At 38.5% G+C, this 25,225-nt stretch overlaps 1 protein-coding gene across 2 annotated transcripts in view; it reads right to left on the reverse strand.

Moving 5' to 3' along the window:
- Window positions 1–3,734: 3,734 nt before the first annotated feature.
- ENPEP (glutamyl aminopeptidase) overlaps window positions 3,735–25,225 on the reverse strand; it is an 85,779-nt gene continuing 64,288 nt past the window's right edge. Inside the window, exons 14-20 of one of the 2 annotated variants that reach the window (XM_008150311.3) lie at window positions 18,194–18,344; window positions 16,842–16,915; window positions 16,628–16,732; window positions 16,369–16,539; window positions 13,669–13,809; window positions 5,702–5,780; window positions 3,735–4,417 (exon numbers count right to left, since the gene is read on the reverse strand). In XM_008150311.3, coding sequence (XP_008148533.2) covers window positions 4,265–4,417; window positions 5,702–5,780; window positions 13,669–13,809; window positions 16,369–16,539; window positions 16,628–16,732; window positions 16,842–16,915; window positions 18,194–18,344 — 874 coding nt within the window. In that variant the 3' untranslated portion in view covers window positions 3,735–4,264. The remainder of the gene's footprint in view (window positions 4,418–5,701; window positions 5,781–13,668; window positions 13,810–16,368; window positions 16,540–16,627; window positions 16,733–16,841; window positions 16,916–18,193; window positions 18,345–25,225) is intronic. The other variant, XM_054722936.1, reaches the window with a different exon arrangement.

Genomic DNA, 25,225 nt, shown 5'->3' on the forward strand with positions numbered 1-25,225 from the left:
AAAAGTTAGTTCAAGAACAGGGAGCACTCAAACCCAAACATGGAATGAGGTTTAGGGGTTTATTGTTATAAAGCAGCTTATTCAGTGCGAAGACAGTGTCTATTTTTCAGTGATGGGTTATATTAGGATTTTCTTACATGATAGGGAATTGGTTCGTGGTTACCTCCGATCAACCTTGGGAAACACTGTTTAGTTTATGATTCCCAGAGGTATAAACAAGAAACGACCCAGGTCGAGTTAGTCTTGAAAACAAAGGTAAATTAAGCTTTGTTTATATGACTAACCTGGTTTTGTCTGCTCAGGGAGTTTTCAAGGCTGGCCTCTGTTTTTTATGTTAACACATCTAATGTTCATTGAATGGTTGTTTTCTATACATGCATCCCCTCCATGCATTTTTGCATTTAATTCTCAGAGTAACTCATTGAGGTAGTTATTATTTCTATCCCCACTTTATAGATGAGGAAACTGAATAAAGAGATTAAGGGCACTGGACTGCCAACTAGCTGAAATTCAAATCCAGATCACTCTCGTTTTACTTTTTAAATATATTTTTATTGATTTCAGAGAGGAAGGGAGAGGGAGAGAGAGAAACATCAATGATGAGAGAGAATCATTGATCGGCTGCCTCCTGCATGCCCCCAACTGGGGATTAAGCCCATAACCCGGGCATGTACCCTTGACTGGAATTGAACCTGGGACCCTTCAGTCCACAGTCCGATGCTCTATCCACTGAGCTAAACCAGCTAGGGCAGTGGTCAGCAAACTCATTAGTCAACAGAGCAAATATCAACAGTACAACGATTGAAATTTGAGAGCCAAATTTTTTAAACTTATAACTTTTTCTAATGCCATTTCTTCAAAATAGACTCGCCCAGGCCGTGGTATTTTGTGGAAGAGCCACACTCAAGGGGCCAAAGAGCCGCATGTGGCTCGCGAGCCGCAGTTTGCCAACCATGGAGCTAGGGCAATCACTCTCATTTTAATGTGTGTGTTCTACTCTAACATAGTGGTTAAGAACATAGGCTCTGGTGATAAACTCCCTATGCTCAAATCCCGCTGGTGCCAGTGACTACTTTTATGACCTTGGGCAAGTTCTGTAACTTCTCTCTGTTTCTGCATCTGTAAATTAGAGGTAGTAACAGCATTACCTCATGTGTTTTTTATAAAGTTTAAATATAAAAATTAATGCATGTGGAATGCTAGTGTTTAGAACAGAACCTGGTAAATTAAAAGTAGTGCTTGTGCCCAGGATGGTTTGCTCAGTGGTTAAACCATCTGCCTGCAGACTAAAGGGTCCCAGGTTCGATTACCGTCAAGGGCACATGCCAAGGTTGCGGGCTCCATCCCCAGTAGAGGCAGTGCAGGAGGCAGCCGATCAATGATTCTATCTCATCATTGATGTTTCTATCTCTCTCCCTCTCCTTTCCTCTCTGAAACCAATAAAAAATAAATTAAAAAAAAAGAAGTGCTTGCTAGTATTGTTATTTAGCAATGTTTTGGAAAACTCCATTGATAATTCTACTCCCCTTCCTTTAAAAAAATATATTTTTTTATTGTTTTTTTACAGAGAGGAAGGGAGAGGAATAGAGAGTTAGAAACATCAATGAGAGAGAAACATCGATCAGCTGCCTCCTGCACGCCCCCTACTGGGGATGTGTCCACAACCAAGGTACATGCCCTTGACTGGAATCAAACCTGGGACCCTCTAGTCTGCAAGCCGACGCTCTATCCACTGAGCCAAACCGGTTAGGGCAAACCCTTCCTTTTGTTTCTTCCTTATTCCTAACCTCCTTTGAGAATTACTGTTCTGGATATTTATCTATTTCTGGACTAATACTTCACCAGCTTGGAAGGTGAACTGTAGGAGTGCCATTGCCTTCAGCCCCACTGTATAGCTCTGTTTCCCAGACCTTCCTTGCTTGTCATGTTTACATTCATCATTTATTATATAAAGTTCTGGCTTATTTTATGTGGGTGCATAGCAATGATCTGAAACACAGGAGTAGGCTGCCTAGAGTGAAGGTAGTATCACTGGCCCTGCTTCTTGCTATATGACCTTGCTGATCATTTTTTCCAGTTACATTTTTAAAGTTGATGGGTTTACTGTAGTTTAACTTTGGAAACAACATACTAATTTTTCCCCCTGTGAAAATTGTGGCAAAACCAAGTTAGTACAGTAGCAAGTTGTGCTTGGCACAGGTCTATTGGTCATCAGCCTTTTATTTTATTTTCTAAGATTTTTTTAATTGATTTTTTTTAGAGAGAGAGGAAAGAAGAGGAACAGAGTGAGAAACATTGATGTGAGAGCAGAACATCGATCGAACTGCCTCCTGCACACCTGCTACCAGGGATAGAGCCCTCAACCTGGGTATGTACCCTGACAGGGAATTGAACTGGCAACCTTTTGGTGCCCAGGAAGATACCCAGCCAACTGAACCACACCGGCCAGGGCTGGCCATCAACACTTTGAAAACCAGATACCGTTTGAGAAAGGCCTGATGGGCCGGTGGAGTAATTATGGCAAAGTGTGCAGAGCTCTTTCCGTCGGTAAAGAGAACTAACCAGATCATTCTCAATTTTAGTGCTTAAAATGAAATGAAACAGATTGACTTGTAGACAAGTTGCAATCTTTTATACTTATCATCTGATATTTTTTCTTTAAAGATTAATTTCTGACATAAAGCAGAAAGATAAGCCATCCTACTTCTTTGTTTGCATACTTGAAACAATACATACACTTCAAGTGCTGGTTTGGATTGTGGTTAATTTGAAGTTAGAGTTTAAATCCCCATGAGCACACTGATGATTTGTGATGCTGATGTGTGTTTTTCTTCTGAAGTAATTTAAAATAATATTTTTAAAGTTTTGGTCTGGAAATCTCTTCCTTTTTATTATTTTATTTCTCCCCAGTCTATATTTGAATATTTCAATTTAGCTGTGTGGATTGAGGAATGATAAGAGACAGCAGTAAGAAAGTTTGCGAGAACTCGATTAGGGCATATTATTATGTAAATAAAGTCAGCTAAGATTTTGATAGTTTTCCTGTGCTTCCATTACCATCAAGCCAATCTTAGATTATCTTATACTTCTGAAGGTTCCAATAAATTAAGATTTTCTAGAGATAGTAGATTGGATCATAGTAATTTAACCATCTTTTCTGCTTATTGGACTTAAATTGTGGATCAACTAGGCATCAAGTACCATATTAAACATAACTGATGTCTTTAATCAAGTTACGGATATAAATTTGATCCGTGCTATTCTGTATGGATTAGGATAGGGGTTTATACATAAATGTTACTATAAGAAGATGTATCTTCCGATATGCAGAGTCATGCTGGAGATATCCATGAGTTTCCTCATTTTCACACTTAGATTGTTAGGTTAGGTTGAAACTAAATTCTAATTCCATGTAGTTTTATAGAACAATCGGCCTTTGCTTCTTCCTGACCAGTTTCCAATTATTTCGCCCTTTTCCTCTAAAATCCATGGAGCAGAGTTAAGCACTATCTTCCCTGTAATTTCATAGCATATTTGAGGGAGCTTTGCAGAGAATGGAACAAGTTGATACAGTAGTAAGCATGAAAAAGGCTGAGTTCTTGAATCATAGTTGCATTGTGCTAAATTATTTGGGGAGCAATGCAGCTGTTATTATTCAAGAGTAAAGTGACATGAAAAAACAACATATTTTTTCAAGGTAATCATTCAGATTTATTTTAAAAAGGAGAGGAGGGTTCTCGTTGATTTTATAAGAGCAACGGCAACAGTCAGCCATTTCTTTGGCTAATTCATACAATTCTTAAGTAAAATTTAAGCCCAGTTACTTTGGTAGGATTTAAAGGAATAAGACATATGTGAATAAAATGGTATTAGATCTGTATAATTCTGAATCATAAAATGAAGTTTAAGATGGTAATATTGGCCCCTCAAATACTGGTATTCAAACTTTAAAAATCAATCAAGAGAAAAGATTAGTGGTGTTTCTTTGGCACTAAAAATGTAAAGCTAAGACCAAATTGTTCTATTTTCACAGACTTAAGATACAAAGAATGATATTTAAAGACATTTAAAATGGCTATTAAATTCTCTTCCATTGGTAAAGAATCTCCTATGAAGTACACTTAGAAGAAATCCCTGAGTACATTCCTTAGCGAAAGCAATATCTGTGATAAGGTTCCCTCCACAGTGCTTGTAAATTAGGTCACCAAATGCTTAATATAGTAGAAACAAGACATTTACAGAATTAAAATGATGTTTGAACACCTTATCCACTTCTGGGTAATTCCAAAAACCATTCGCTTATACTCTTTCTATTTTGCTTTAGCCATTCAATATTGTTTTTCACTGTTTCCAGAGCTTGCTCCCTAGGTTTCTCTCCTGCTCCAGCTTCTGGATATTTTTTGAAGAAACTCTCCATCTATAAAAGAGAGGGAAATAATTAAGGAAATCATTTTAAGCACAATTATTCTTCTAGAACTTTATTTACAAAACTGGATTTGTTTGCTTCTTCCCTGGAAATTCAGTATCACTACACAACATTGAGATGCATCTTTTGGTCCATCATTTAGATTGAGCCTGCCTCTCAGAACAGCCATAATCATCCATGGCTTTTGGACTCCTGACAACATGTCAAGCCACTAGAGACTCCAACTTATTGGGGGTGGGGGGTGGGGAGAGGAAGGGCAGCATAATAGCAGTTGGCATGCCCATTCCTGCTTCTGCTGGTTTCTTTATTTTCCGTGCATGCCTCAGGGCACTCCTTGGAAGATCTGCTCTGTGGAATGATGGCTTTGCTTAGCCTTTCATTCCAGGGGGCAGGAACATTTTAATATACTTCCAGTTCACTTGTTAAGTGAACTAAACAAATTTAAAAATATATATTTTTATTGATTTCAGAGAGGAAGGGAAAGGAAGAGAGAGATAGAAACATCAATGAAGAGAGAGAATCATTGATTGACTGCCTCCTGCATGCCCCCTACTGGGGACAGAGCCCGCAACCCCAGGAATGTGCCCTGACTGGGAATGGCACCCAGGACCTTTCAGTCCACAGGCTGGGGCTCTATCCACTGAACCAAACCGGTTAGGGCTGAAAAAATTTTTTTCATAAAAAAAAAAAAATCTTTGTTAAACCTGGTTCTAGCCTTCCAATTTCCTCCAAAACTCTCCCCAAAACTCAACTCTAGTATAATTTACTATTTGCAAGAATAAGAACTACTTTGTTTCTTAACACAGAGAAGAAAGTTAGCATTCCAATATCTAATACACAGAAAATCCAGACAATGTGTCCAACATGAATATACATTGTTTTCCCTCTGGGAACTGACATGTTTGAAACCTCAAAGCTTTGGGTTAAGTTTTGAAATTGCAAAGCGATGAATTCTGAAAAAAATCACATCTCGACCAACTTATTCCAGGGTGACATTTGCGAGGAGAGGAGAGACATGCTGTTCATGTGTTATAAGCAGGATGGTTTCACACAGACTTCTAAAGATCACCTTTCTCAGATTTCAAACTTTGTCTGTTTCTCGATTATTTGGATTTTTTTCAGTTTAGAAAAAATAGGTATACATTTAATTAGATATAGGGATTATTTCTTTATCCTTGTCTTCTCTGATCTTAATAGAGAAAATACCGTCTCTGATTTTTAGAAAAGCTACTTTTGTCACTTCTGAGACGAGTCTAGAGGAATCTGTCCCCATACCTGCCAGAGCTGGAGTTCGGTGTTGAAGGGCTCTGCTATTGTGACAATCCGGCCAAGGGTTCTGTCATTGAGGGTGAATCTGAAGAGAAATTTAGGGGAGTAAAAGGGAATATCAGTACACAGAACTTTACATTTTTTCTCTGGATGCAAACATTTGCTTTTCATTTTATGGGTTTTTGTAAAAGTAATTTTCAAAGTGAGCAAAACATTTAATTTAAAATAACTCTATTCAGGAGAAAGTCTTTGTAAACTCTGCACTTCTCTGTGTAGGTAGATTCACACCAACTCTCCCAGTGGTGGCAGACTGTTTGTTGTTGTGTTACCCAAACCAGTTCTCCTTTCTTCTGTACCCACGAGAACCCAGCTAGGGGCGACATTTCTCAACTTCCCTCGTAGCCAGGTGTAAACAGGTGAACCAATTATTATCAACGGGACACAAGCAGAAGTGATATGTTCAACTTTCATCTCCTTGCTTAAGTGAAAGAAATTGCTTTCCTTAGAGTTCTTGGTTTTCGCCCCCTCCTCTTCCTCCAAGTTTCAACCACACAGTTAGGATAAGGCCCTAGGATTCAAGGAGCAAAACCACCTAACAACTTGGAATGCTCACTTCAGGAGACCAAACTGAATGAGAAATAATTACTTGTATCATTCCAGCTGCTGAATCTCTATGTTCTGTTACAGCGGGAAAACTCTACCACCTTTCATTAACTAATACTCTATGCATCTTCCTGCAATTACAGACATTTGTATATAGGCTATTTTTTTATTTTTGCTTTAGAAAAGCTTTTTAACTACTTGCATATTTTGGTTAGGATCTGTATCCGCCTGGCTAAGGAAAGAAACGTGAAGCTAAGTGCAAAAATAGAACGTTATTTCTATTCTTGTACCTTTCATATTTTCTTTTTAAAGAGCAAGAATCACAAATTTTCTTACAGACCATAACACCAATGATTGTGATATAATTCAGCATCTCATAACAATTAATCACAGTACAAGAGGAAAAACAGCCACAAAAATGCATATAAAATGTGAACCATCGAAATGTTGGGAAAGGATAAAATAAAATATAATAGATAAAGAAGTCAACTATCAGTAGGAGAAATTTTACATTAAAAATGATTACAAAAGCAGAAACCAAAAAGATGAAAATTGGTCACATTTGTGCATACACGCTTTTCAAAGTTTTATACTAAAAATGCCATAAAAATAAAAGTCAAAATGTATTACTTTGTTGTAAAAAGAGCAAATATTTTCACTAAAAATTAAACCCTTTCCCTTGATCTGGTGTCTCTCTCAATTTCCTTTCTCTCACCTCTTCATTTATAGTCAAATATTTCTCTACAATCCTTGTCTCCATCTCCTCACCACTCATTCATTTGCTTTAATTTAGATTCTTCCATCATTCCACTGAAAAACTCCTTCTAGAGTTATTATGAGATTTTATGCAAATAAATCTAATGAGCATTTTTTTTAGTCTTCAGTTTACTCAAACCTTAAGTAGCATTTGACAAGGAACTATAATGTCCTTGTAACAATTTTCACTTTAGCATCTCAAAAGAGAATAAAAAACATCACATATATACCCTGGCAGGGTGGCTTAGTTGCTTGGAGTATTGTCCAGAACCCCCAATTGTGGGTTCCAGTCAGGGCTCATACCCAAGTTTCAGGCTCAATTCCCAGTTGCGGCCCAAGAGGCAACCCATCGATGTTTCTCACACTGATGTTTCTTTCTCTCTCCTTCCCTCTCTCTCTAAAAGCAATAAAAACATATCCTTGGGTAAAGGTTGTTTGCTTTTTTTTTTAAGTATCATATATAAAAAACTGAACTTATTGCTCTTAGAACCAAAGCCCTGCAAAGCTTGGCTTTTATCTTCCCTCTTTTCTGATAGTAAGTACTAGTATTCAGCCAGGAACGCTTCACCCTCTGTTCACCTAGTTAACTCCTGCCCTTCCTTCGGAATTCAATGCAACATCACTTCCTTAGGGAAGCCCTTAATCTCCAACTTCTCTGGACTTGGTTGGTTTTCCCTTTATACTCTCTCAATGTGCTTGAACCTCTTCTGTTTGTAATTATTACAATTTTAATTGTACGTGTATTTGTGTGATTCTTTACTTAGTATTGGTCTCCAACACTAGATTCTAAGATCCATGAGAACAAGGAATCAGAATTATTTTTTCCTTACCATTGTATCTTAATGCCAAGCACCGTGTCTAATACATAGTTGATGCTGATAAGATTTATTGGATGAGAGAAGTATAATTAAAAATTAGATATCAGGTTTCATGTATTCTAATAGCAAAAATGTTTTAAAATGACAACACTGGCTATTGGCAAGGCCTAGAAAAATAGGTCAATTTATTAGTAAATTTTTTCTGGGTAACAATTACTTCCAGTATCCTAAAGAAAATGTCAAGGACATTCAAAAAGAATGAAAAGATTCAGTTTCAAAGATGCTCATCAAAACATCCTATCTATTAAAAGAGTAATATGCAAATTGACCGTACCTCCACAAGCCACGCCCCACCAGCCAATCAGGAACAAGTATGCAAATTAACACAACCAAGATGGCTGCAGCCACGGAGCGAGCAGGAGGCTTGGGTTTCCTTGGCAATGGAGGAAGCCAAGCTTCCTGCACACCCTGGAAAGCCTAGGCCTCCACTCAAGGCTACAAAGTTTCAATTATAGAAGATAAATAAATCCCAACAGAAATGGCTGCCGCCATGGAGCAAGCAGGAGACTTGGCTTCGCTCCAGGCTACAAAGTTTCAATTGTAGAAGATAAATAAATCCCAGATACCAGGGCCTCCACTTGGGTCCCTGGGGGGCATGGCCAGTCTGCAAACCACCACAGGCCCCTCACCCAGGCTGCTCCACACCCCAAGGGAACCCCAATCCTGATCTGGGACACCCTTCAGGGCAAACTAGCTGGCCCCCACCCAAGCACCAGGCCTCTATCCTATCTAATAAAAAAGTAATATGTAAATTGACCATCACTCAAACACACAAGATGGCTCCCTATGGATACAAGATGGCCACCACAAGATGGCCATCAAGGGAGGGCAGTTGGGAAGGACCAGGTCTGCAAGGGAGGGCAGTTGTGGGCGATCGGGCTGGCAGGGGAGGGCAGTTAGGGGGAATCAGGCCTGCAGGGGAGGGCAGTTAGGGGAAAACAGGCTGGCAGGGGAGCAGTTAGGCATCAATCAGGCTGGCAGGGGAATGGTTAGGGGCAATCAGGAAGGCAGGCAGGCGAGCAGTTGGGAGCCAGCGGTCCTGGATTGTGAGAGGGATGTGGTTAGGGGTGATCAGGTAGGCAGGCAAGTGGTTAGGGGTGATCAGGCGGGCAGGCAGAGGTGGTTAGGGGTGATCAGGCAGGCAGGTAGAATGGTTAGGGGTGATCAGGTAGTCAGACCAGCAGTTAGGGGCGATCAGGTAGGCAGACGGCCCCTCACAGGGCTGGTCCTGCCCCCCAGCAAGCAGTTAGGGGTGATCAGGTAGGCAGGCAGAGGAGGTTAGGGGTGATCAGGCAGGCAGAGTGGTTAGGGGCTATCAGGCAGTCAGGGGAGCAAGGGGTGATCAGGCAGGCAGACAGGTGAGTGGTTAGGAGCCAGCGGTCCCGGATAGCAAGAGGGATGTCCAGCTACCAGTTTAGGCCCGATTCCTGTGGGATCAGGCTTAATCCGGCAGTCGAACATCCCCCGAGGGGTCCCAGATTGGAGAGGGTGCAGGCCAGGCTGAGGGACACCCCAGCATGCACGGGGCCTCTAGTATGTATAATACGATTCCATTTCTGTAAATAAATAAATAAACAGCCATAAAATATGACCCAAGAAAAAAGTGAAATTTTAGTGTGACAACAGGTTAGTAGAATTATGGGTGGTTTTTGCTTATCCGCATTTTGTACAAAACAACATATACTCATAATAAGAAAATAGGGACTTAGGGAGATGGGATACTGAATGAAAGAAGGTAAAGAGGTTAGCCAAAAACATATAAGCATAGCCCATGGACACAGACACCAGTGTGGTAAAGGATAGAGGGAGGGGGAGGCTGGGGCTGGGTGGAGGTAGATAATGGGGAGGAAAATGGGGGGCATCTATAATAGTGCCAACAATAAATAAATAAATAAATAAATAAATAAATAAATGTATTTAAGAAAGGAAAGTTGCTGTCATGATATCCTACAGATTAAAAGAAAGTCTGCTAATTACAGGTAAGAAAACATATTATTAGTAACCTTCCATAATTTCTGTAATATTTGTTGTATTTTGTTCTTAGAAGCTAAAAATTAAAGGATATATTTGGGAACTAACAATGAATGGATTGAATAAAAACTACAACTACCTGTATAAATATTAGAAGTATAAGAACAAAATATGTTCATTCCCAATAAACCAGTACCACATAAAGTGTAGCATTTAAGGAGAAATATGCTATATACTTATTATATTGATTACTTTTAAAACTAAAATAAGAATTTAATTATATCTTAAATATTTTGAAATATAATTATATAAAAAATAATCTTCTTAAACTTAATATTTACCGAAGTATTATTGTTTCCCAAAATAAATGATTTTGATACACACAAAACCTTTATTAAATTATTTTGCTTGTGAGATAGTGTTTAAATGGCTTTAGTCATATTCCATTGACTTAATATTTCAGCTATAGTCATAAATTAAAACCATACTTTTTCATACCACACTACTGATTTATTGGGTTCACCCAACTTCACAGTTTCATCTAAGAGTTTAGTGAAATAAATAAAAGCAAAGAATAAGTTCTGAAGAATCTTTGGAACTTTGTGGTTAAGTCTCAGACTGGAAAGAACATTAGTGGTGTGGCCATCAATTGTCATAAAAATCACATGACAAAAAATTTATAAAAAAACAGCTTATTTATTTTAGAATGACAATAAATTGCTCATAAAATGGAGGCAGTAAATCCACTCATTTTGAAGTCTGGAAAATGTTCAAGAGTTTAGAAATAGTTGGATAAAACTTGGCTAATTTATGTTTAATTTGTCATATCCAATTTTAATGGGATATTTATTTATTCAAACTAGCCATAATTAATATTAGGCATTGTGTATGTGTGTCCAACATGTGGTTATTACATAATTTTATGCATTAGGCTATTTGAAATAATACCCAATAAGAATTAGATCACTAGACTATGAGGAAATACTAAAAGCCTTAGGTGAGGGTTTTGGATCTAGTACTGGAAATTGTTTATCAATTAATTTTCTTGAAAAAAATTCAGTATTATGTCTAATAAATTTATTTTAAGGCCAGATGTTTATGACTTTTTTGGGGGGACTTGTGCCTGTGGGGTTTTTTTGTTTGTTTGTTTATGACTTTTATGGCAAGGTAACACCTGATTTTATTTGTGTTTTGTTTTTAATATTTTTTATTGATTTTAGAGAAGAAGGGAGAGGGAGAGAGAGAGAGACAGAAACATCAATAATGAGAGAGAATCATTGATTGGCTACCTCCTGCACGCTTCCTACTGGGGATGGAGCCCACAATCCAGGCATGTGCCCTTGACCGGAATTGAAACTCAGGACCCTTAAATATGCAGACCCACGCTCTATCCACTGAGCCAAACTGGCTAGGACAACACCTCTTTTTTTCTACTTCTTAATTTTTTTAAAGAGGAATAGCAATGAACTAATTTTTAAAAATGAAAAATGCATTATTTGAAATAAATTACACAGAGCTATTTAAATAGGCCTTGAGAAATACTCTACTTAATAAACAATTTGCAAAATGAACATAATTTACTTATCTTTTCACAATAATTCAAAAGTAAGCATTAGTCTTTATCTACATAGGTTTCTTGTAGCATATACCAAAAGTTTTATAGTCTTTTCAATTAAAACAAAATACACAGTATTTGTCAGTAGGCATATACCTTCCAAAATGGAAGGTATTATATTGCATTATATGAAATGTTACCCCCAGATAACATGTTCTGAATAGTTAGATTTATTAATTCTAAACCAAGTATTTTATTGAAACAACTGGAGGCCCGGTGCACAGATTCGTGCACCAGTGGGGTCCCTTGGCCTGGCCTGTGGGGATTGGGCTGATACCAGCTCTCTGACATCCCCCGAGGGATCCTGGGTTGCAAGAGGGCTCAGGCCAGGCCAAGGGACCCCACTGGTGCATGATCGGGGCCAGGGAGGGACCACAGGAGGGCTCCAGGGCGTGTCTGACCTGTCTCACCCAGTCCCGATTGGCAGGACCCCAGCAGCAAGCTAACTTACTGGTCGGAGCATCTGCCCCTGGTGGTCAGTGCATATCATAGTGACTGGTCAAACGGTTGAACGAACTGTCAGACATTTAGCATATTAGGCTTTTACTATATAGTGTAGAGGGCACCCTGGGAGGCACCTGGGCATTTCTTTTAATTATCGTCAGCTGAACTCAGGGTGTAGGCAGAACCACGCCCTGGGAACATGCTTCCCCAATGAGGCTGGACATGTTAATCAGTTCTGACTTCATAGCAGCCCACGTGTCAGCAGGGGTGGGTCTAGATATGTAAATCCAGTAATGCTGGGGCCTAGTTAAGAATGCAAATAAGCTCCTTTGATCCTAAGTTTTGGTGTTACTTCCTGGATTTTTGGGATATAAGATAAACCTGCTGTGTGGCTCAGGGTCGTCATCGTTGCAGAAAGATGGCATCCCACCCAGCTCCCAGCTTCAAATCTATCTCTGTGTCTTCTCTCTTTATTTCTAATATTTCTCAATCCCTGGCCGCCTCCCCTTAGAACCAGTTTGTTCATCTCTCTTTCAGTGAGGGACTCGGAAAAGGGAGATCCCCGCCATGTTTGGCCCCCGCCGCATTCAGGCCCCCGCAATATACGATTATAAACAGATGAACAAAGCATCATGTGTGCATGCTCATGCATCAATCGATCTTCATAGAGATGGATGAACTATTACAATCAATCATTGCAAGAATAGAAAAGGCAAAATATTATTACAAATAGGTAAAAAGCAATGTAGATTATCTTGGTTGAGAGCTAGAGATTTAATCTGGATCTTAGAAGAATAAGAAATGTGAATCATTCTAATGGCACTCTGATGAATTGTAGTGTAGGAAAGAGAATACAAATAAAAGTTATCATCGTAGTTAATATTTCTGATAAGGCAGTCAATTAGGCAGTGCTGAGGGGAAGACAGATGGGATTAGAAGGGGATAAGAGAGGCTATTTCCTGGTGTGGGAATTATAGACAGTGAAGTTCTTTTGTCAATGTTTTTATATTTGCTTGGGATACATAATCTATATTCTATTTTATACTCTGTAAAAGAAATATCTTTTTAATGGAAATAAGCATTTCATTTAGAGGATCAGGACCAAGAATAGTAATATTTCTTTTGGATGGAGCTGAAAAAATAAAAAATTGGGGAAAGCATCTCTTTAGTTAACTTGCTATTTTACATTTTAAAACTCTCATTGCCTGGGAAGTAGTTTCTTCTTAAGAACTTTTCAAAATACCTAAAGTTTATTTATCTGGTCAAGGGAGATAAAAGCTACCATTTATATATGCTCAGTAGGATATAGGGCTCTAATGTGAACTCAGGTCCAGGAATTCTTTTTTAGTTTTCATTAAATATTCATTGAGAACTAAGTATGTGCCTGGCATTATGCTAGGTGCTATCACAACAGGCAGAATTATATTAACTTGTTTTAACCAAACTAAAAATAATGTGATTTAGGCATCTCTTCAGATTTCAGAATTCTATAGATCCGGTGGAAACAATACTTTCCAAAAAGAAATTATGCTGAAAATTAATTAGTGTATTGCTTCCCTGGAAGGGGAAAAATCCATGATCCATTACCTCTGGTGATATACTATTTCAGATATTGTATAGCTGTCAGAGAAAGTACAGTAAAGAGAAAAAGAATTGTAGATAGTATCCAACAAAGAGCACAACAAAACATTATCTGATCATCCCACCTGTTGACTAGATAGTCCCAGTTGAGCTGTATCCAATTCCAGGCCATGCTCTTCCCATAGCTGTTATATGAGATATATCGGATGACTGTAAACACATCCTGACTTTTAATAAGGTTTGAGTCCTTGAGCAAGTCCAAATACCTAAGAGAAGCCAAAAATTCAAAATGAACTTTTAATGTTCACCCTTAGCTGAATTCCAATAGAACATAGCTTTCATTCCTGTAATTCAATTCTTGAGGCACTAAGCAACAAACTTAATTAAATATGACAAATAAGAAAACACAATTTAAAATTTTCTAAAATATTTAACTATTTTTTAAAAAAACAACCTATGATTTTTGAGGACTAGTGAAATGTAAGCTACAGGAACATTAAAACTTGAAAATTATTTTGAAAGTATTAAAAACAATATAAAAACACAATTTTAACTATTATTTGTGACAACATGGGTAAATCTTAAGAATATCATGCTAAGTGAAATAAGTGAGATAGAAAAAAAACAAGAACCATATGATTTCACTTATACGTGGGATATAAAACTGAAAGCAACAAATGAACAAACAAATCAGACAAAAACTCATAGACACAGACAACAGTACGATGGTGACCAGAGGGCTAACAGGGTGAGGAGGGGTTGTAAAAGGTAAAGTGGGCCAAATATATGGTGACAAAAGAAGATTTGACTTTGGGTGGTGGGCACACAATGAAATATACAGATGATGTACACTTGAAACCTATATAATTTTATTAACTAATACCACCCCAATAAATAAATAACAAAAATAAAAAATAATAATTGGATCTATGGAATAGAAGCACTTTGCCCACTTAAAAGTATTAAAAAGAAGCCAGTAAGTCAAGAGAAAGCATTTATAGTCTAACCAGAGGCCCGATGCACAAAATTCGTGCAAAGGGCTCAGACCTCGCAGCCCCAGCTTTGTCTGGAAGGTCCTCGGAAGGCCGTTCTGCTGTTTGGTCTAATTAGCATATTAGCTCTTTATTATATAGGATTTTCTGTGGGATACAAGTTGCCTTATTAGTTCTTTCATAGAATGTATGAAACAAATTCCTAATATAACCTGTGTGGTTAGATTGGTTTGTTATAATTATAGTACAATGCAAATAAGTCCAAATCAATAGGTTAAGTGATCAAACCAATAGATTCTTATTAAATTTATGTCATGGTTGTATCTAAAGGGAATATCTCAACATAATGTAGACTGTTGAACTTCCAGAAACTGCACCGGATTGGGGGCCCCTGAATGTTTGTGCAATATATCTTTTACTCTCTAGTTCATAAGAGCCTTAGTAAGGCATCTAAGTACTTGCTAATTTTCTCATCAGATACAATCAGTACAATGCCATTCAAGTAATGGATCAATATGATGTTCTGTTGACGGTCAAGATGATCAAGTTCTTGGTGGACTATTTAGAGCAGTGAGCAGGAGAATTGACTGCTTTATGATAGTGTATTGTTGAACGTGTATTATTGGTCCTGCCAGGTAAAAACAGTTTCTGGTAGTTCTTACAAATTGGTTATTGCGTGGTAATTTATCATTTGTATTCTGCCTCTCCCATAAACCTCAAGGGTAGATATCATCTTATTCATTTTTAGCCCCACACTCTATATACCTATACATAAAAAGGACATCAAAAAACTTGGTTAAATGGCCCTAGCTGGTTTGGCTCAGTGGATAGAGCATCGGACTTCAGACTGAAGAGTCCCAGGTTCGATTCTGGTCAAGGGTACATGCCCAGGTTGCAGGCTTGATTCCCAGTAGGGGGTGTGCAGGGGGCAGCCTATCAATGATTCTCTCTCATCACTGATGTTTCTATCTCTCTCCCTCTCCCTTCCTCTCTGAAATCAATAAAAAATATATTTTAAAAAAAGATTTGATTAAATGAATGAAGTAAGTAACTAAGAAATAATAACTAAGCAAAAAAAAAAATGAATTAAGGCAGAAGTCAGTTGGCTTGTGGCATAGGTGTGGAGTAGAAGAAGATTCATAGATAAGCTTCAAGAAATCTTTATACATTTTGAGTGAAATTTAAATAACTTTATTTGTGTGTATGCATATTGTGGCAGACACTCCTCCTCTGCTGACAGAAACTGGTTTTGTTCTGGGCTTGTTCTTGACTGTAGAAAAACTAGATTCCTACTCCAGCCCCAGAGTATCATGATTGACCCAAATCAGTCAAAAAATTCAAGTTCATCCTAGTCCACAAATGATTATGTGGTAGACCCAGAGTATGACCCAGAATGATCAAGAATGGCCCAGTTCTGGATAAGGAGGGGAAGTGGAGATAACAGACCTCTTAACATAAAAGACAGGGGAAACTCTTTTGCTCCTGTCCTTCTTCCATTGAACATATATGTATGAAGACAAAACGTGTGGAGCTCTGAAAGTCATTAGACATCCAACAGGTTGAGGATGACAAAACAGAAAGGGAAAGAGCCTAGGTCCTCGATGAAAACCAAAAACTGTCTTCCTCTAGAACTTTTTCACATGAGATTACACCCCTTGACTATTTAAGCCACTCTGACACAGGTAGTTTGTTTCCTGCAGGGAAAATAATTGTTGATAGATTTTCTTGGAAACATACTTTAATAGCATCTACAAGAGACTGTGATGCATAAACCAAAAAATACAATTCCTAGAAGTAAAAAAAAAAAAAAAAAGAAAGAAAGTTCTAATTTACCTCGACAGAATAGTAACGTTCTTGATGGATGCTAATGCATACAGCAGCTTTTCTTTTTCTTGAGCTAGTGGAGTTTTCTGATATTGCTCAAGTGTGTAGTTCCATGAAGTCTCATTGCCAGAGCTCTGCATCCCGTAACGATAGACCAGAAGCCTGAGATTTACAGGAATGCTGGAAGAATAAACAGTGTTTCAGAGATTTCCGTCTTTCATTGTGCAGTCTAAAGTCTTCTGGAAATGAACACCCGGCGAATAGTCACCTCACAGTCCCGGAGAGCCACTGCTGGAATAACTGGGAAGCGTTGCCCAAGGCTTCTTTGTCCCCCATCTTACACGCGAACCCCAACACAGAGGCACGGAGTAACCTTAGAAAACAAACACACACAACGCTGGGCCTTGAGTACTTTCCAACACATTTTAAAATACGCAAACAAATATTGAGTGGATATTAGTTTTAAAAATGTAAAAAATAACTTTGTGAGGTGGTCTCCAGTGTCCTCCCATGCCAGAACATCGGCAACCGGCTTCACTTGACCTTGGAAGTATTCCTGAAATAAAAGCACCATGTACCATGAGCAACAACTCATTATTTATCAACAGTCTTTCAACTATTATAATCTACAGCCACCCTCCCCCCACCACCATTATAACCTCTTTTTCCCTACTAGTTCACAGAACTTTGGGCCTGTCATTAGGAAGGGATGCACTCAGTTCTCTGTCACATTGCAATATTGCTTCAAGAAAAGAACATCCCGAACATTCTCTAGTGTTTTATCCAACTTTGGGTAAGCCCCTCTTAGCTTCCACTTCTTGTGAAATAGAATAACACTTGACATACTTGCTCAAGTACTGATGAAATAATAACATTATTTCAATATTTGTATATTGCCTTTGGATTTACAAAGGACATTTATATTACATAATCTTTATCCCATTACCATAGGTAGCCAAGTGCTGACATTCTTACTGTACAAAGGAAATTAAGACTCACAAATATTAAATCATTTGTCCAAGTTCTTTCATTTACTAAGTGGAAGAGCCAGAGGTCGAATCCAGAATTTGTTTAAAATTACAAGTGTCTTGCCAAAGTGGTACAGAAATCACAAAGCAAAGTATTTGTAATGATGACTATCTATATATATAAAAAGGCAGTGACTGGAACACCAGAACGACTGGAATGACCGGTCGCTATGACGCCCACTGTGGCCAGCGAACTGGCCTGATTGGGGGTTAGGGCCACCTGGCTAACCTCCCACGGCCCCTCCCCGCAGCCGGTCTGGCCCTGTCGGGCCAATCAGGGTGGGCCAGCCGGCCAACCTCCTGCCATCTCTTCCTCCTGACAGGCCCGACCCCGATCCACCCCGATTGGGGCCAGGCTGGCCGGACTCCACCCATGCACGAATTCATGCACTGAGCCTCTAGTCTCATAATAAAATCTCAACGTGGAAATAACAGCAGAAATATAATGTTATATTTTGGGAAGAATGAATTCATTTTGACCTAGATGAATACAGTAAAAATAGGATCTAGTTAGTACCTATGGTTTAAAATGTTGACTATTTTAAATGAAGTATTAATTATTGGATTCCTTATAACACTAAAATATACCTTTAAGGGGTATATTGAACCAGAAATATTGATACATTTCAAGTTGAAAAAATAAACAGCATCTCTTTGCTTTGACTAGTCAAGTCATTGTACTTTCCTTTGATTTCACTTGGCAAGGAAGAAATGTTCTTGTATCCCAGGAGCTTCTTCTCTCAGAAATTTTCCTATTCTGCTAATGACCAAATATTTACTTTCATAAGGAATGCCATTAACATCACCTCGATCATAGGGTATAGCTCTTTATCATCTTCAAACATGCTAATGATATAGGTTACAGCTGAAATAACTCTCTGCCATGGTAAAAAATCATTTTCCATTTTGAGATACTTGGTCAAGTTCAGAGCCACCTTATAATCTAGAAGTTGAGCTCTAAGGAAGGAAAAACAAAACAGTTAATTTAAAAGATAAATTAGTTTCCGTTTAACTGAAAGAACTAATATGGGGACCATAGAATTCAATGTTAATGAGAATCTTTCTATTACATGATTAATAAAATGCATGCACGGTTGAAGCCTAATCAAAGAGATTTGCTCACAGTGATATATCTTCAAACGTCAATAGTAAAGGGGAAGACAGAACATTAATATATACATTAAAAAAAAATCCCTTTGGCAAAATTTCAGATAAAATAAAAGCTACTTAGCTATGTGGTTAATATTGGTGAATAAAAACTTTTAAATTTTAGTTTCATAAGCTAATTATAATAGCCAAATATACCATTATGAATGTATCTTATTGAAATGATTTGAATTTGAAATGAAGAGGAAACCTGAATAACAGTACTCACAAATCATGAATGCTTAAAACATTTCAAGTGCATTTATACGTCCCATAAGACATATCCTTTTTTTTTACATTTACCAATAATAAGGCTAAATAAAAAGTGGATTTTGTTCCTCCAGGAAATTTGAAGTTACTTTTGACATTTCAAAGTTTAAAGAATCCAATATCTTCCTCCTTAAAAGAGATTCTAGAACCTTTTGAAATCACGTCCTTAGAAAACTGTCATGCTTCAATTTCTAGCCTAAATTTATGGGAACCTTGTTTTTCCAAGCTACATTTTGAAAGTTTAAATTAAAGAATACATTTTAAATTATTTAATTACTAATATTGATGCACTGAGTGCTATTATGTTTGAGGTCATTTTGTGAATGAAGAATAATGTAATTATATCTTGACTTCTTCCTAAGAGCTTGATTAGAGGATGAACTAGCATTGGATAAATATAAAAATCTTTAGCATCATATAATTTTTACTAATGTGATATGATACAGTTTTCTTTTCAGTTCAGAAAGCTGATTTCTCATTTCCTGATTTGATTTAGAAAGAGTTATATTTTGGATCATTCAGCTTCCCTTAATAAAAGTATAAATAATATTGAGAAATTGAGTGTTTTATTAAGAATGTTTATTAAGTAAAAAATATAGAAATTGTGCTAACATGTGAAACTTGATAATTTTCTAATTTTAATGATTTTCTATTTTCTTTGAGGATAGAGCAACAATTACATCTAATCAGTGTTTTCTTTTTTTTTATTTTTATTTTATATTTCATTGATTTCAGAGAGGAAGGGAGAAGGAGAGAGAGATAGAAACATCAATGATGAGAGAGAATCATTGATCGGCTGCCTCCCACACACCCCCTAGTGGGGATCGAGCCCGAAACCTGGGGCAACCCAGGCATGTGCCCTTGGCTGGAATCGAACCCGGGACCCTTCAGTCCGAAGGCTGACGCTCTATCCACTGAGCCAAGCCGGCCAGGGCAAATCAGTGTTTTCTTAGGATACTTTCGAAGAATAGTTGTTGCTCTAGGGATCAAATTAGCAAAGAGATTAATAAAATTTTAGGAAGAATGGCAGATAATTTGGTCAGAAGTCAAATGGGCTGCACATTTCTGGCAGGTGAAAAAATTAGAAGGGTATTGGTTACAAGGACCAAGAAGAATTGGGTAATTGGATACCATAAATGGAAGGAGAGAATCTAATGATTCAAAGATTAGAGGTCCTGACTAAGTACTACTAGTATGTATTCAAATGTTGAAAATCAATATCTTGTCTTAACATCTTATTTTTCCAGCATACTAGATAGCTTTGCAATAGTTCCACTTTGATATCACTCATTTTCTTTAAATCTAAGTCATAAGTCATAACACTGGACTGAGAGTGAATTTTTGATGCTTGATATTATAGATGATAATATTTTGAGAATTAAAATAATGTACTCTGAAACTCCTATGCATGGAATCGGTAGTATTTGATATGTCAGAGGAAAAGCAATACCATTTAGAACCATGATTCTCAAATTTGAACATATATCAGCAACATTGGAAAGTTGGTTAAGTCACACACTCTTGGGCCCCATTCCCAAAATTTCTGATTCAATGGGTCTTGAAAAGGCCCAAGTATTTGCATGGCTCACAAGTTGCTAGGCGATGCTGATATTTCTGGGATTACATGTGAAGAACTGTGTTTTTTAGAACCAAGAAATCTATAGTGTCCCACCCAGATCTCCTTACAATGTTGTGTTAGCTCACAGCTACCACCTTCTTCAGGCAATAGCCCTTGGCCAAATACATCTATCTTGCTTCTAAGAGGTTATGCAACTCACACTCCTGACCATAAATCAACTGTCTGATTCAGGAATGCCACAAGCCAGCCTGGGTCCCTCTAGTTGGTCCCACTCTGTGGTACAACTCAAAGCTTCCTGGTAGAATCTGGCAAAGATAGATTCCAAATGAGACCATATCTTTGCTCAGCTTTTCTCCCTGCCCCATCATGCTTCTTGCACTCTCTACCTCAAGCCAGTACCCTTCAGTAACCACATGTAAAGAACCCCCATTCCAGACTCTGCAACGAGGGAACTCCACCTAAGACAGCATTCTTACTCAACTTTGAGTCTCAAGTTCCATTTCTTTTTAAATCCACAGTAAACAGCAGTTCTGAAAGCCAGACTTGATTGATAATTTTCTTTGTTCTAAAATATTCCATTTACATAGTGAGAACCCAGCCTGAAGGACTCAAATCAGAATTTTCCTGTAATTCAGAGGGTAGAGAAGATGGAGGCTGTAACTTAAAGGAAGTTCCCACCAGACTCAATGGAGAAGAAGAGGACTAAGAGGTCCTCCTATCTCCGGCTGAGGCATGCAGGAAGTTTGGGGAATCTTATATCAAAGGTTTGTTTCTGCTTCCCTGGGTGTGACTTGAAAAGACCGCACAGTCCCCGACTCAGAGAAGCCCAGGTGTAGCATGGTGTCTTGGTAAACATGGCCCTTGACTGGGGCAGTAGAACAATTGAGAGAGGTGCCTCAGTGGATGGAACTGGCCCACATCCATGAGCCTTCAGGTGGTGTGGAGAGTTTTAGAAAGTTCCCATGTATCTGGTCTCTTGACATTAACTTCCCAATTAAATTCAGATTTCTGGCTTAAAACAGTCTCTTTGCTATCAACTAGACCCCATTTTATCTCTCCTCATTTTCCTACTCGCCCTTGTCTTAAAAAAAAAAAAAAAAAAAAGGCTGCTCGGCCAGTGTGGCATGGTGGTTGAGCATCAGCCCATGAACCAGGAGGTTATGCTTTGATACCTGGTCAGGGCACATGCCCAGGTTTCAGGCTCAAACCCCAGTGTGGAGCATGCAGGAGGCAGCAGATCGCTGTTTCTATCTCATCGATGTTTCTGTCTCTCTATCCCTCTCCCTTCCTCTCTGAAATCAATAAAAATATATTTGAAAAATAAATAAATAAAATAAATGGCAAAGCTGATCATCTTGGCATGGTTGATGTTCACCTGGAGGTCTTGACTTGCTAACCTGGCCTTCACCTTCCATATCATTGGAGCCACTGGTCCTTAAATTCCAGCCACTGGCTGGATTCTGTCTCATCAGTGGCTTCGGTGCTATGTTAAGCTGTCCTCTGCGCCACTCTCCCCTCACCCAGAAACTCCTACTCCCACTCATGGGTTTGTTAGCCAGCCTTCTGCTTTCCTTTATGTTAGTCTTGACCCATCCCTTGGCTTTAGCACACAGTGGGCTGCAGAGCACCACATAAGCTATTGAAAAGGAAAAAACCTACTGCAACAGCTGTACAACAAAGGATTTTTTTCTGTCTCGGTTTTGGCAAGACCCCAAACCTAGGCCCTTTGGCCTCTACTCCAAAGTAAGATGCAGGTCCACCAAACTGGAGCTAACATGGTCAGGAACAGGTTTTGTGACCCTTTGCTAATAACACACCCCCATCCTAATGAAGAGGTTGGAGTGGCTAAGGGGGAGAGAGTGACATTGTAGAAGAGGGCTTTTGGGAGTGCTGTCAGTGTACTATGAGGTTGTCCCTTCACATCAAGCCTAGGAAATGGGGCCTTTAATGGGAGCACTTGAATAATTTTACAGGTGTATCCTAGAGCTTGGAGGCATAGTGGTCTGGTGTCTTACACCCCGAGAAATCTATAGGACGAGAGGCCGTGTCTGGCTAGTACTCTGATCTCAGAGTGAAGAGATGGGACTGCACGGTGGCCTGTCCTTTCAGACTTTGTCAGGGCAAAGGATGGATGAATACTTGCTATGGACCAGAGTGGGTCAGTGATGTTCACCTGCCCCTCAAGGTACCTGCAGGAGAAGCACCCGTGGCCATGGAATGGTGTGAGTACACAAGGAGAAGAGTCAATGTTAAATGCCACAAGGTTCAGAGGAGCAAAAGCAGACTGCATGTTAGGAGTGTTCCTCCCTTCACCTGCTCTCCTTGCCTCAATGCTGGAGGAACCAGAGGCAGCATAATGAGAAGTAGAAACTTCACACAGGAAAATGGAGAGGAAATCAAGCACGTTGTTCCGGGGGGGGGCTGGAAATAACTTTAAATGAAGTTGAAAATGTTGATGGTTTCATTGGGCTGGGTGTATGATGAACTGAGCCTGTTTGGGAGACTCAAAATGACTGGATGAATTTTTACTCCCTATCTTAACTAATGTGTCCAGCTAGATATTCCATCTAGGGCAGTAAGAGTAATAGCTCCTCAAATCTGGAGACAGGGGAATCAAGAATACATGTATTTTTAGATGCATCTTTTCAGTCCTGCTTATGAAACATGATAGTTACATTTCTTTTTGAACATCTGAATAGATCTGCATAAATTCTAGTCCCACCACAGGCACTTATCTGTCTAACTACACACTTCTCCTTTTTTTTTTTTTTCTGCCTAAAGTTTCAGACTGGTCTGGAGCCATCACTAATAAAACTGGTGCAGTCTGTCCCTCTCTGAGTCCTGTTTTTCAGAAGGAAATTGGACAATAGCTCAATAGCTAAGGTCATAACTCAGGTGTTTTCTGGACTGGTTATTGTGTGATTATTGATATTTTTTGTTTTTCAAGTGTGTTTCACTCTCTTTCTTTCTGAAGCTCTTCAAAATGTTATGGGGCATAGCCAAGGAGCTGAGCAAATGTGAGAAAGTCTCTCACTTATGCGAGTTATCGGCTTTGCACACGGTTGAGAAAACTGCTCAAGAGGCTTTCGCTCCTTAAAGCACAAAGAACTGTGTGTGTTGTGTTGTGATGGGAATTAAGCTATAAAGATATTACAATCTCTGTGTACTGTTTAACAGCAAAGATGCTAAGCTTTGGAAAAGATCATTATGTATTCACAGGAGAGTTTTCCTGAAAAAGAAATTCTAAATAGTTCTATTAGGTTTTAAAATATTGATCATCTTCTTTCATCACCTAATTTCCCAGGTCTACTCAGTGCCTGGTACAGAGTAGGTGCTCAATAAATATTTATTAAATGACTGACTGACAAACTGTATTATAATGAATATACAATATAGTTCTCCCTTTTCCATAGAGGATATATTCTATATGTGTGTATGTGTATTTTCCTATATGTGCATGCCTGTGATAAAGTTTAATTTATAAATTAGGCACAGTAAGAGATTAACAACAACTACTAATAAAATAGAACAACCATAACAATATACTGTAATAAAAGTTATGTGTCAGACTGGTTGATCACAAGTAACTGAAACTGTGAAAAGCAAAATCTTATCTCAGATAAGGACCAACTACTGTAATTAATTTGTTATATGTTCAGGAGATTAAACTTGGAGATTCACTAAAGAGGATTATAACGTTTATTACCTACAAAAGGAATCTACATTACAAATTCAGAAGAGCTTTTCTAAATAAATGCTTCTTTGTTGCTACTGATCAATGGTGGATGTATTTTTACAATGTATTGAGCACTCGTGACAGGCCTTAAAGGTCTGCAATGTTTTCATTGCTTTATGTGCATTACCTCATTTATTCCTCAAGAGTCTTATAAAGTCATCTTCATTTTGCTAATAAGGAAACTGAGCCAGAGAGAGGTTAAGAAACTTACTCAAGGTTATACAGAGGCAGGATTTTAATCTGGCTCAAGAACCTGTTTAACCCTATAATGTTCCTCCTTAAAAATGTCAAGAAAGAGGACACACAGGTGGCCAATAGACATATGAAAAGATGCTCAATGTCACTAGTCATCAGAGAGATGCAAATTAAAACTACAATGAGATCTCACTTCACACCTGCCGTAATGGCTACCATCAATAAATCAACAAACAAGTGCTGGTGAGGATGTGGAGAAAAGGGAATGCTCATTGCACTGTTGATGGGAATGCAGACTAGTGCAGCCACTATGGAAAACAGTAAGAGTTCCTTCAAAAAATAAAAACTGGAAATGCCTTTTGACCCAGAGATACCACTTCTGGGAATATGTCCTAAGAATCCCAAAACAGCAATTCAAAAGAATATATGCACCCCTATGTTTACAGCAGCATTATTTACAATAGCCAATAGCCCATCAGTAGATGAGTGGATAAAAAAGCTGTGGCACATTTACACAATGGAATACTATGCAGAATGATCCCTTTGAGACATCATAGATGGACTTGGAGATTATTATGCTAAGTGAAATAAGCCCGTCAAAGAAAGGCAAATACCACATGATCTCACTTATATGTGGGATCTAATGAACAAAATAAACTGATAAGCAAAATAGAAATGGAGGCATGGGCACATAGAACAGACTGACAGCTGTCAGAGGGAAGTGGGGAGAGAACTGGAAGAAAGAAGGTGAAGGGATTAGCCAAAGAACATATACACATAACCCATAGACACAGACAACAATGTGGTGATGGCTAGAAAGAAGGAGGGACAGGGGCTGGTGAAGGCAGGCAAAAGGGAGATGGAAACAGGGATGCCTATAATAGTGCCAACAATAAAAAAAAATCCCAAAAA

This window comes from Eptesicus fuscus, chromosome 2, assembly GCF_027574615.1.
Source record: "Eptesicus fuscus isolate TK198812 chromosome 2, DD_ASM_mEF_20220401, whole genome shotgun sequence".
Classification (NCBI taxonomy): Eukaryota; Metazoa; Chordata; class Mammalia; order Chiroptera; family Vespertilionidae; genus Eptesicus; species Eptesicus fuscus.